At 45.5% G+C, this 13,725-nt stretch overlaps 1 protein-coding gene across 1 annotated transcript in view; it reads left to right on the top strand.

The window, feature by feature from the left end:
• Window positions 1-13,725, top strand: part of LOC122796865 (programmed cell death 6 interacting protein) — a 1,552,575-nt gene that overhangs the window by 1,227,961 nt on the left and 310,889 nt on the right. Inside the window, exon 14 of the mRNA XM_044065610.1 lies at window positions 1,583-1,717. Coding sequence (XP_043921545.1) covers window positions 1,583-1,717 — 135 coding nt within the window. The remainder of the gene's footprint in view (window positions 1-1,582; window positions 1,718-13,725) is intronic.

The following is a 13,725-nucleotide window of genomic DNA, read 5'->3' as shown; positions in this document are numbered from 1 at the left end:
TCATCTATAACTTGGTCTATCAAGTGTACAAATGGATCCAGTTACCATCACTAGGGAAAGCCAAGTATCTTGTGGGGATCCTTCCTCTTTTTTCATATTTTTATCTTGGAATTTTGTTGGTCATCCAAGAAAAGCAGTGCTTGTATAATAGGTAAATTTCATGTAAGGACAGAAATACTCAGTCTTTTGTGTGTTACGCCAGAACATGACATCAGAGACTGCTCTGTCATTTTCTTTTGTCCCAGATGCCCTAACAAGCTTCCTTTCTTAAATTCTATTTGGAGAACAAATGATTGAAGGCTGTAGCTTGAAATTCTGTCTTAAGTTCTTGCTTTGAATGTATCTTTTCAGCTAAAAAGTAAAAAAGCAGCAGAAGGAAGATATCTCTATTTTGGCTTCTTTCTCTAGGTCAGAGTTGGATGTTTCTGTTGAGGTCTTTGAGAACCCTACAGACCATTTTATCTCTGAGCTTGTTTTCTTTGTTGCAGGGTGACTCAGAGCAGCCAGTACAGACACATCTTGTTCAGTCAGTCTGGCAGCTGTTAAAGCCTCAAAGGGAGAACCCAGGCTTGCGATTTTTTAAGGACCAAATGATGTTCCTCAAGTATTTAGTAAAAGAGTATGTCCTTAATTCTGTGATGGAGTTGTGTCCAGGGTTAGGAGCTTCTGTTTTTATTTCCTTTGAAAATGTAAAAAAAAAAAAAAAGCCTGCTTTTTCTTTGTTTGCAGTCCATCTACCCCCCCCCCCCCCCCAATAAGAGAGAAAGGGATAATACTTCTGAAGAAGAGTATTCCTCTAAACCAGATTCTGAGCTCGTAGATTTTTCTCAGGTTCTTTCCCCTTCATGTTCATAGATTAGTACTAAGCTAACTGCCCTTGCGAGCCATTTTAAGCCTAGCCAGTTATCCCTTGTAGGACTCAAACCCTGCACCTTTTGTTTGTAAGGCAAACACCTTAACCATTAGGCCACCTTCCCAACCCCTGAACCAGATTGACAAATTGTCATCTGACGTCACCCAGGAGGAACTCTCCTGTAAAGAAACAGTGCTATATCTCTTACACATGGAAGCTCCCTTTCAGCATCTGTAACTCTTGAGTCTCAAAAAGCCCAAGGTCCCTGACAGTCAGAAGTACCCCTACAAAGCTCCTTTTTTGTGATCCTTTGGTTATTTCCTTGTAGTTTGAGGAGTAAATAAAGAGGTGGAATGAGACTATGAGACTGAAAATGTAGTATAAATGGAAGTGAATGGAGAAAATAGTTTTGAAAAGAGCAGGATAGTGTGAGAAGGTGTTGGTGAATGACTACAGATATGAAGATGCACTATCTGCAAAACCTTGAGTAAGTTTCTGTCATATTGAAAAGCATTTGATACTTATGATGGGTTCAGATTAATATTTTAAATCTTGAGAGTAGACTGTTGTAGTAAATATGTGGTGGTGGTTTGTTCCCTAAAATTGTAGTTTTATGGTGAACATGCTGAATGGCAATTAGAAGTAAGTTATTGTTCGTGACTGGGGTTGAGGCATTAAAATTAAAAAATTCCATTCTGTTTTAATAACTGCTGCATTTTCTTTGCCTAGGTTTCTTATGAGGATTTCTCAAAAATGAAACAGTCAAATACAGAAACAAATCAAAGAGAGGAAGTCCTAAAAAATCTGGCAGTGGCACATGACAGCTTTGTAGAACTGCTTGCAAACTTAAAGGAAGGCACAAAGGTATGAAGAAGCTACATGGTTTTAACACTAATGCAGTTTTTTTTGCAGGCTAGATATGCAGTAAGGCTACTTCATAGTACAAGGACACTTAGCTAGTGCAACAGTCCGTGCTTTTTTTTTTGATTGTAATAAATTGTGTGTAACTAAAGATGTTATGTGATCCTATCTCGCCTACATTCTGACTGATGGGTTCGGAGCCGATCCCTCGGCTCCGACTCGGCACGCTTATGCCAAAGAGCGAAGTCTCTTATTGGCTGAGCTTACTATATCCCAGGATGCACCACTACCAGTCCCCCAGATCTCGTTTGCCGCTAACTAGCGAAGACGTGGTCTTGAGCTGGCTGAGCTGAGTAGTAATTTTTACTTACTTTTTTCTGTCAGAAAATTGCTTTTCCTGTCATAAAAAGCTGTTTTAACGGCTACTCTGTGCTTTGTGTAGTGATTGAAGGTTTTTGGTGAAAACTTGTTGAGTGATTGGGCGTTGTTTCTGATTTCAGGCCTCCTTTATCTGTAGGGCCTTTCCCGGTCAGTTAACCCCACTCAAACTTTTGGGATTTCAGATCCCCTTGAGTTTCTTGTTGTTCGGATTGTTCAACCGGCAGTTCTAAACTGATTTTTGTAGAGTCAGTTAAGTAATTAGGATTGTGTGTTCTTGCTGTCAGAAAATTACTGCATTTTTGGCATAATGTCTCAAAATCCTAGGCCTTCGGGCTTCAAAAAATGCACCAAATGTAATTTTAAAATGTCAATCACAGATGACCACTCTCTCTGTGTTTATTGTTTGGGTGCAAAACATTTACAGGAGTCATGCAGCGTGTGTCACGCTTTTTCCTCTAGGGTCCTCCAGGAGAGGAAAAATAAGCTTATTCTTAAAGGCTTAATCAAACCCTCCTTCGAAGAAGCTCTAGCATCCTCTCCTTCTCCAACCAAAAAGAAGGCGTCGGCTCCGACCAGTCCGTCGGATCCGGCCGCCAAAAAACATAGGCAGGCTTCTCCTTCGGCTCCAAGGACTTCGGAGCCGAGGGCGGAACGGTCTGCCTCGATGTCACCAGTCTCGACTCCTGGCTCCGGAGCCGATGGCTGGGGCAACGAGAGGCGGGTCACTTTCGGCGGCTCCACTGGTCCCGGAGCCGACTAGGGTTGCCCGCCCAGACACTTCCTCCTCGGCCAAGTCCTCCTCGGCACCGATGGAAACTACTGTGGTATTCCTCGGCGCCGATAATCATCGAGTCGCCTCGAGCCGGTCCCCTAGTCCTTTGGGGCCGTTGGAGAGGCCTTCGAACCCGTTCAGTATCCTCTAAGTCCTCGAGGATGTTGGATTCGGATATAGACAGGGTGCTCCAAAGACTGTTCCAGTCCCCAGTCTTTCAAAATTTGTTTCGCTCCGACCCAGTTGGCTTTGGAGCCGATAGCCCATGCCCATCCCATGGCTGTTCCTCCTCCGACCGCTTCGCTCCGCCGGAGCAGATGCTGTTGGAGCAGGTGGAGATCTCAGCGTCGGCTCCGCCCCTTAGTCCAACCCGTGCACTCGGGTCCGAGTTTGCTACGCCGACTTCTTCGGCTGCTCCCGCGGGTGATGTTTCGGGACCTATGCTTCGGTTCCGAGCCTCCTCTCGGTGCTTCGCGGGATTGCCGTCTGCTATCATGGCTCGAGACTGGACACTCCCAGGATTCTGGGGTCCGGCTTTCAGGGCTATGAGGAGTGCCTTGGCCAAGTCTTCGCCATCTCTCCGGCTTTACCGCACCTTCCCTGGGCGTGGAGACTGGGTCTTTGGCAGTTCCCTGTCGGTAGGCAGCGGAGCCCCTGGGCCTGAGGTTACCCCATTGGGGTTCCCTCCTCCTGAGGGTTCTTCGAGTTGTCTTCGGAGGAACCCCGAGGAAGAGATCGTGCAAGAGGAAGCACGTGGACTCCCCGAGTCTATTACATCGGACACTGATCTTGATGATGCGGAGGGGTCCCGGAAGTCGCCCCTCGGATGATGTCTCATTTGCAGACATCTTAGAGATCCTCAAACAACGAGGCGGCTGGATATCCAAACCCCTCTGCTGATGAGTCAGTGCTCCTCAAGGCCTTTGGGGCTCAGCCCTCCGCCTCCTGGGTGTCTCCGCCTTCGACGAGCTTCTGGATTTAGTTTGTCAAGGGCGTGGGAACATCCGGATACCGTGGAACCAGTCCCTTCTCGTCCTAATAAATTTTTGTCTGCCCACCCGAGAAGGAGTTCCTCACTAAAGGCGTGGCTGTAGATGCCATGGTGGTGGCATCTGCTACACAACAGGACGTGGCAGAGGCTTCAACGTCCGTCCATCCTCCTAATAAGGAGTCTAGGAGCATGGACAGGTACGGAAGCGCACCCTGACTTCAGCGGCCTTTACTTTAAGGTCTCTGAATTATTTGGCACATTTTACCAGGCTTCAGAGGGATCTGGTCAAGGAGCTGTCAGATTCCCTCTCGGTAACCTACCTGAGCAGCTAGCCCAGTCGGTTAGCTCTCAGTTGGCTATCCTTACGCCAATTTCTAACTCGTCCATGAGGCTCATTTCCTATGCGGCAAGGGGCGGGTAGAGCGGCAGGCACAGGCGTGGCTCACGGAGACAAGCCTGGCTCCGCTTGTGTCAGTTCGGAGGCCTTCAAGTCTTCCTTCACGACGCTCCTTTGATGGGTCCTCTTTGTTTGGACCCAAGGTTAAAGACACCCTTACCCGCTGTGAGCAAGAGGGAAAAACTTTATCTGCCGAGGTGCCCGTTATTCCACTCCCTTCGGCCTTATCCCAAGGCCAAAGGAGGGGGAAGATGTGGTTCCGAAATCACGTAAGTTTTTCCTCAACAGCAGGAAGATTCCCCTTCCAGAGGCAGAGGACGGGAAATTTTTCTGGGAGACGCCGTCCCAGAGGCGCAGAGGGCCCCGCAATTCTGGAGACCGCGAGTCCTTTCGTGGCTCTTCAGCCTCCCACACATCATGAGGGATTGCCCGGCTGTGCTGCTCGAGCCAGTCGGGTGTCGCTTGCCAAGCACCTAAAAGCCTGGGAGTCAATCACTCAGGACAGATGGGTGCTTCGGATCATTGCCGGAGGTTACACCATCCCATTCACATACTCACCACCACCGTCCAAAAAAATCCCGGACCCACCACCCAGTCAAAGGGAAATTGCAGCCGCAGAAGCTTTAAAGCTGCTAGAAAAAGGAGTCATCCAACCGGTCCCCACAGACCAGATCGGATCCGAAATTACTCCAGGTTCTTTTAGTGCCAAAAGACAGGGACTTGAGACCAATATTGGATCTCAGCAGACTGAACCAATCCGTCACGAAATCCAAATTCGAATGGTCACGTTACAATCCATTCTCCCATTGTTGGAGAAGGATGTTTGGATGTGCTCCATAGACCTCAAGGACGCCTATTATCACATACCGATACATCAGGCGTCCAGGAGGTATCTGCGCTTCAGCCTGGGAGTCAGTCATTACCAATTTTGTGCTCTGCCCTTTGGTCTCACCACAGCCCCCAGGGTGTTCACCAAGTGTTTGGCAGTAGTGACGGCTCACCTGAGAAGTCTTGGATTCCAAGTGTTTCCCTATCTGGACGACTGGCTCCTGACTGCCACCACCAGGCATCTACTAATGGACAACCTCAAAGCCACCATCTCCTGGGTGCTACCCTGGGGATTACATTCAATTGGTCAAAGTCTGTCTTGCTGCCCTCTCAGCATAAGGTTCATAGGAGCAGAGATAGACTCAAAATTGATGCGCTTTTCTTCCTGCCGAAAGAATCCAAACTTTACAGGGCCAAGTTCAAGCTCTGATTTCAAGATCCAAAGCCCCAGCCAGGATGGTTCTACAAGTTTTAGGTTCAATGTCTGCCACGGTTCTTTTAGTTCCTCTGGCAAGATTGCACATGAGGATTCTTCAGTGGCTATTGTCAACTCAATGGTCCTTTCAGGATCTTCCCTCAATCATCACATCATGATTACGGAAACATGCAAACGGGACCTTCGCTGGTGGCTTCAGACATCCAATCTAAATCAAGGAAGCCCTTTGTTATTCCCTCTCCAGTGGTTACCCTGACGACAGATGCCTCCCAGATAGGGTGGGGGGGGGCATTGTCTGGGCAGGTTAGTTCAGGGCTCCTGGCTTCCAGACTAAGCTCTTCTCCACATCAAGTGTGTTGGAGATGAGGGCTGTACTTCTATCCCTACAGGCCTTACACAAGTTTCTTCCTCAGGGCATCATCGCCATCCACACAGACAACATGTCGGTGGTCTGGTATCTGAACAAACAAGGAGGGACCAGATCTTACCCCCTTTGCAGAGAGGCCATGAGGGTGTGGGAATGGGCTGTAGCTACCAACCGCTTCTTGGTAGCGACCCACATTCCGGGGAAATCAAATATATTGGCAGACAAATTGAGCAGGACAATTCTCTCCTCACGAGTGGTCCCTAAACGAAACAGTAGCAGCTCAGGTTTTCAGGAGATGGGGAACGCCGTGCTGCGATCTATTTGCAACACCACTAAACACAAAGTGCAAAAGGTTCTTCTCCTTGACCCCACATCAAGGGGAAGCAGCTATGGATGCTCTAGCACAACCTTGGCCAACAGGGCTACTTTATGCTTTTCCTCCGATACCACTTCTCTCCAAAGTCATTCAAAAAGCTTCTCAATTGGGGTCCACAATGATACTGATTGCTCCATACTGGCCTCGTCAGGTATGGTTTCCCTACCTGAAGAAACATGCAGTGGACGATCCTTGGACGTTAGATCTAACTCCGGATCTGCTAATCCATCAGTCGGGACAACAGCATCAGTCCCTACGCTCCTTGAAGTTGACAGCCTGGCTCCTCCACTTCCGACTTTAGTCAGAAGTCACACATTAGACACGAAGTTATTCACATTTTATCTTCAGCCCACAAACCCACCACTAACAAATTGTACCTCAGTAAGTGGAAGAGGTTTGCTAGCTGGGCTCAACTCAGGGGCTTAGACCCTATCACTGCTCCGATCCCGGAAGTTTTGAAATTTTTAACATCCCTGTTTAATCAAGGATCTTCTGTCTCTACTATTAAAGTACAACTGGCGGCTATCTCTAAATTCCACGAATCTATGGATCCTCCATTGATGAGCAGCAGATTATGCAAGACTTTTATTAAAGGTGCGGGCCTGTTAAGACCCCCAGTTTTTCATCCTGCGCCTCCGTGGGATCTTGATTTGGTGCTTCGTGCATTAACATCTTCCCCTTTCGAACCTGCTGCTACATGTGAGTTATAATATCTGTCTTGGAAAACTGCCTTCTTAGTTGCAATTACTTCTGCAAGAAGAGTCTCAGAGCTTCAAGCCCTATCTATTAAACCACCGTACTTGATTTTCCACAAGGATAGAGTATCTCTTAGGCCTAATCCATCATTTGTCCCAAAGGTCTGTTCTAATCTCTGTCTTCAACAATCTCTAGAGCTTCCAGTTTTCTTCCCAAAATTCTCCAATGATGCAGAATACACTCTCCATAAATTGGATGTTCACAGGCAATTGCGCTTCTATTTAGACAGGACTCAGCAATTTCGTAAGTCAGACCAATTGTTTGTGTCCTTCTCAGACAATAAATTGGGTAAAACCATTACAAAAGCTACTATCTCCAAATGGATTAGAGATTGTATAACTCAGGCTTATTCTTCTTCGAATAAGCAACTTACAACATCTATCAAAGCTCACTCTACCAGAGCTATGGCAACTTCTATAGCTTTTCATTCCAAACTTGCTATATCGAGATTTGTGCTGCGGCTACTTGGTCAACCGCACACTTTCATTTCCCACTATAAATTGGATGTGGCATCTAAAGGGCGAGCATCATTTGGTTCCACGGTACTCAGGAGTGTTTTCCAGTGAGCCACCCAGGATTCAGGTGCTAGGGACGCTGTCCCATCAGTCAGAATGTAGGCGAGATAGGATCACATAACATCTTTTAGTTATGTACTCACCATAACTTCAGATGTTTGGGATCCATCTCGCCTACATTCCTAATACCCACCCTCCTTCCCCCTGCCTTGGAGATCAGAAGAGATTGAACGGTTTTGAGTTCTACTGTTTTATCTTGTTTCATCTGACGATGTTATATAAGCAGGGCGTGCATGTGTGCGGACAAACTAGATCTGGGGGACTGGTAGTGGTGCATCCTGGGATATAGTAAGCTCAGCCAATAAGAGACTTCGCTCTTTGGCATAAGCGTGCCGAGTCGGAGCCGAGGGATCGGCTCCGAACCCATCAGTCAGAATGTAGGCGAGATGGATCCCAAACATCTGAAGTTATGGTGAGTACATAACTAAAAGTTATTAAAGTGTGTCTGTTGTTGATGATTCACATCACTGTTGCAGTATTCTTTGCAATAGGGATACCCTACCAAGGGCAGCCCGATATTTGGCCAGTATCTCCAAAGCCTTTTGGTTGTAAAGGGTATGCTGTACATCATACATTATATTACCCCCATGCATGGCATAGGTCATAAAGGTGAAGTCCAGATGTACCATCCTCAGAACTTTTTGCCACCAGTCAGAACACGGTCTTCAATCGTCAGTCTGAATGCTCGTTCATCTGATGGTTTCTATCGCTTTCAGATAAGTGCCCCATTGGGGTTATTTTGGGTTTTATTATCTTACATTTGCCTTGTTAATGTTTGTTGGGTTTCATGTCATCCAGAAAGGGGAAATGCCAGTGCAGGAGACAGATTCCCCATGAAGATCATCAAGAGCAGTGTTTGTTCTGTATAGGTGCTTTCCACGACCATATGTCTTGTGAGATTTGTCAGTCCCTTGTCCCAAAGACATTGGAGAGTCGTTTTTCTTCCTTTGCAATTTACCTTGAAAACTAACAACTTAAATTATTGGCTAAGGATACCTTGGAAGGATCTTCCCAGCCCAAGGACCAGCCATCTGCAAAGAAAAAGACCAAGAAAGTCCTGTATGATTCTTGCTGTACCGTCTCCACCAGATGTCTCTCTTGACGGTGGTAAAAGCCCAGAGTATCTTCCTGTTTTTTTTTCTTGGATTCCTCTGCCATGACCGCTTTGGAGGCCAGCACAGACCTGATACCATGCACATCCGTGGAGGTTTTGCAGACATCCGCCTCAGATGTACAGGGGAACCCCACAGCTGGTTATTACTGAAGGACCTAGGGGTGCTCCTCAGATTTTTTGTAAGAGACAAGGTTCCGACTGCTATTATTGAGTGCCATCAGGGATCAGATCCTCCAAACTCTCTTGAGGCTGATGTCTCACTCACCCACTCAAAAAAAAAAAAAAAAAAAGCAAAAAACTAAAAATATTTTACCTGCTCCAGAAGATCCTCAGAGTGAATGGCAAAACTTCACTTAAGGCCTGCTTAATGGCCTTTATGACCCAGGGAGCAGAATTTGTTTTGAGGAGGATGCTTATTCTGATGTGAAATCCCTGCATTATTCCACTCAGATTCCTTTGCCACTTGACTGTGTTTCTGAGGAAGAAGAGTCTGTAATTCCTGACTATCCTTTTGAGGACATTTGTTTTGGTGATACTGTTTCAAGAATGATGGAATTTTTAAAATGGGACTGTGCTAAGGTGTCTGATGTTCAGAAGAGGTATTATGAGCTTCTATAAATGGAGTTTCCTAGGCCCTCTGATTTTCCTTCTCTTGCAACTTTGATGGATGCCTTTTCCGCTCCTACTCAGGCTCTGGACTTCTAACCCCCTGCTCCCAGAAAGCCTAATAGGTTTTATAAAGTGCCTGAGGACTGCAAATTTCTTTGTAAGTGTCCCTCTGCTGACTCCTCTGGTGGCTTCAGGTAAGCCTTCTAAATTGTTGCCATCTGATAAGGATAGCAGAACCATGGAGAGCCTGGGTAAGATGATGTATACTTCTGCTACCCTTTGGAGCTGTTAACTGTCAGACACACATGACTAGATACATGTTGGCTGTTCTCTCTCAAGACTGTCAGGCTATTTCTGATCTACCTGATTCTGATGGGAAGGCCTCTGCTCCTGCTTTACTTGGGACATCCTCCCAAGTAGCTCACCATTCTGTTAAATGCAGCTATGATGCAGCTGATGCTTCATCTAGCGCTGTTGGTTTTGGATCTGTTTGGAGGAGGAATTCTGGGCTCAGATTTCAGCCTTTGCCTGATGATGTCAAGGTTAAAATAATGGATGCTCTTTTGGAAAACAAGCATTTGTTTGGTGCTGTTGCTGCAGAGTTTAAGTCCCTGCAAGAAAAGGGCAAGGCCTTACATGAGATGAAGCATATTTTTGTTTCCCCTGTGCACAAGTTTCAGAGAAATTCTCCTAATAAGCATGCCTTTGTTCATAGACGGTCTTGCCATCCCCCAAATGTAAAAAGGGTGGTAGAAGGGCTCCCCCTGCTAAGACTACTCAGAAACCTCCTTTTCCTGACAAACGAGGTGCTATCAGACTTTCCTGCTCTTTTCAGTCAGTCTTTCTCTGAGTATTTCCCTGTCCCTTCCTGTTTGGGTAAAGGTCATCCAAGACTCATGGGTTCTATCCATATTTCCATATTTGTTTCCCCTGTGTCAAAATTTCAGAAGGATTATCCTAATAAGCCTACCTTTGTTCATAGAGAGTCTCGCCGTCCACCAAAGGTAAAAAGGGGTGGTAGAAGGGCTCCACTTGCTAAGGCTACCCAAACTCCTTTTAATCAGAAGCCTCCTTTTCCTGGCAAATCAGGTGTGTTCTGACTCTCTTGTTCTTCTCGGTCACATTCGTCTTTCTCAGTGTCTTTCCTTGCCCCTTATTATTTAGGTAAAAGTCACCCAAGACTCATGGGTTCTTTTCATAATTTGCCAGGGTTATTGCATGGTTTGGAAGCCCCCCCCCCCCACAGGTGCTTCTTGGTCCCCAGGAAAAGCAGCACCTGGGGACCTTTTGTGGATCTTTCTAATCTAAGCACCTTTTTGAAGGTCCCTTCCTTTCGGATGCTATCCCTTCAAACCTTGTTTCCTCTGCTTCTTCCTCAGTCTTTTCTAGTTTCCCTGGGTCTCAAGGATGCTTATGTACACATTCCTATTAACCCTCTTTTGAGGAAGTTTTTACATTTCTCTCTTGCTTCCCGGCATTTTCAGTTCTCTGCTTTGCCCTTTGGCCTCTCTACTGCCCCAGGGGTTGTTACCAAGTGACTCGCTCCTGTGATTGCCTTCTGCAGGCTGAGGGGGGATACATCTCTTTTCCTCCCTGAATAACCTGTTTATTCAAGCCTCCTCTCAAGAGCTGTTACTTCAGTGTCTACATTTTATCATTTCTCTCTTGCAAAGACTGGGATTTACAGTATATTTCCAGAAGTCATTCCTGACTACTTCTCAGTGTCATGTTTTTCTGGGTTGCAGGATCCAGATTGTTCCAATTGCTGGCATCCCTGCCTCCTTTCAAGGCCTTAACTATCCTTGCTTTCTTTCAATCCTTTCTTCCCTTGGCTTCAATCCCAGACAGAGAATTTCTGAGGGATCTGGGTTACATGGCTTCCAGCATTCCTATGCTCCCTCTAGACAAGCTCCACATGTGAAAGCTCCTGTGGTTTCTAAAGTCAGTTTGGCTTCAACAATCTCATCCTTTAGATTTTCTAGTTCCTCTTCTTCCATTTCTTAAGCTGGAGTTTAGTGGTGGATTGATCAGTTGTCCCTCAACCCAGGAATTCTTTTCAACTTCCAATCCCCCCTCAGGAACTTTTCACAGATGCCTTGGACGTGGAATGGGGGGGACATCCTTCATCCCTCTGAAAGTACAGGGCCTTTGGTTGCATCAGCAAATAAAAGACCACATCAGTGTCGAAGATGAGAGCTCTTCTGCTGGCTCTTTAGGCTTTTCATTCTCTTTTTCTCCCAGGGCCCCTCAAGATTCTCACAGACAATGCCACAGTGATCTGGTATGTCAACAAGCAAGGGTGGAACAAAATATCTCCTATGCAGGTTAGCTCTTCAGGTTGGGAGTTGGCTATCCAGTGTCAGTTAACCCTTCAGGCAGTTTATTTACTTTCCCTCAGATCAGAACATAGTGACAGATTCTCTAAGCAAGTCCATAACACTATCCCATGAGTGGATGCATCACAGGGAGGTGTTTCTGGACATTGTCCGCCAGTGATGTCCTCCTCAGGTAGATCTATTTGCTTCCTCTCTGAACAGACAACTTCTGTTATTTTGTGCCAGAGTCCCATGCCCTCTGGCTTGGAAGGTGGGACTCCCTCTTTTTTTCTTGGAAAGGTATGTTTCTCTATGCCTTCTCTGCCCTCCACTCCCTCTCATTCTGAAGGTCCTGTTCAAGATAAAATAGGATGCTCCCAAAATCTTGCTGGTGGCTTCCTTTTGGCCCAGACAGCATTGGTTTCCACTTCTGCATTTACCATGGGCAATCATCACAAATTTACTTCACAGGGTGGACCTACTCACACAAGACAAGGGATCTGTCATCCATCCCCTCCTGTCCACTCTTCAACTGAACTGACATTGCGGGTGATCAGGTTTTGATCCCCTACAGACATCTTTTTTTTCTGAGGACATGCTTTGGGTCCTGCAGAAGGCCAGGAAACCCACTACTAGGAAATCTTACTTTCTAAAATGGAAGAGATTTTTTTGTGTGGTGTCTTTCTTGTAACCAGGATCCATTTACTGCTGTCCCTTTAGTTCTCTCTTATTTGTGTGAATGACTCAATGCTGAGTTGGCGCAATCTTCTGTTAAGGCCCACCTATCAGCTGTTTGTCTGCCTTTGATTCCCCTTTTAACCTTTAGATTTGAGGCCAAACTGTTTATTAAAGGCATCCTTAAGCCTCCAAGGAAGCCTGTCCCTCCTTCCTGGGACCTTAATTTTGTTTTAGAAAAATTGACTCCGTCTCCTTCTGAGCCTGCTGATTCAGCTTCCTTACAGCATTTTTCTTGTAAGACTGTTTTGGCCCTTAACTTCTGGTAGACTGGTGTCTGAGCTACAAACCCTTATAGCTGTTCCTTCTTTTCTAGTTTTCCATCGGGACAGGGTGTCCTTTCATACTAATCCATCTTTTATGCTCAAGATGGTTAATGAGTCGCCTCTTAGTCTGTTCATTTGCCCACTTTTTCCCTTCTCTACAGTCTGTTAGTGAGAAGGTTTTGCACACCTTGGATATGCAGACAGCTCGGATATTATTTGGATAAGATTAAATCTTTTTGTAAATCCGAACAGCTTTTTGTTTCCTCTCATCCTAGGTCTTTAGGTTTGGCTGTTTCCAAGCAAACCATTTCTTCTTAGTACCAAAATTTGTACAGGATTTGAATGACAATAAGTTTTGTTTGAAATTTGATGGACTACAGTTGGGAGAAGAGGTAGTTTTTTTTTTTTTTGGACATTGAAATGGAAGGTGGTGTGAACTTTACTAATAAGACTAAAGTTTATAGAAAGTTTGAGAACGTGAATCAGTTTTTACATGGGCACAGTTGTCACTTCCCCACACACATACATTACAGGCTTTACCCTATGGCGAGTTTTTGAGATTGAGGCGACTTTGTAATGATGAGAGGAAGTTTAAAAAGGAACTACAGAAGACCATTAATGTGTTTAGTAGAGGGGAATATGAGGATGGGTTATTATTGAATAGTATAAACAGGTTAATTGGAATTGGTTAGAAGAATGTTGTGAGATACAAGAGTGAACATTTCCCTGTAAAAGATAAGGGGGATCAGGAACCGATGTTTTTAGCCACCAGGTGCACTGTATTTTCAAGAGTTAACTGGTGAACTATTTTTGGAATGTTTTGGTAGGTCATAAGTTTTTTTTTTTTTGTAACAACATAGAAAATAAGCCACACATTTCATATAGATGGGGGAGAAATACTGGTGAAATTTTAGTTTTTGGGAATTTTTTGGACCTGTAGATAGTATGAGTAGGGAGGTGGTTTATACAGGGACAGCCCCATGTGGGAAATGTTCATGCTGTTGTTTTGTGGTCAGTAGTTTCCCAAATATTAATGGTAGAAGTTTTCAGGTTCAAGGTAATTTGGGGTGTGATAGTGTGGGGGATAATTTAT

Source organism: Protopterus annectens, chromosome 3.part0, assembly GCF_019279795.1.
Source record: "Protopterus annectens isolate FY-2018-M chromosome 3.part0, PAN1.0, whole genome shotgun sequence".
NCBI classification, from domain to species: domain Eukaryota; kingdom Metazoa; phylum Chordata; order Ceratodontiformes; family Protopteridae; genus Protopterus; species Protopterus annectens.
This window is presented reverse-complemented; position numbering and strand designations above follow the sequence as displayed.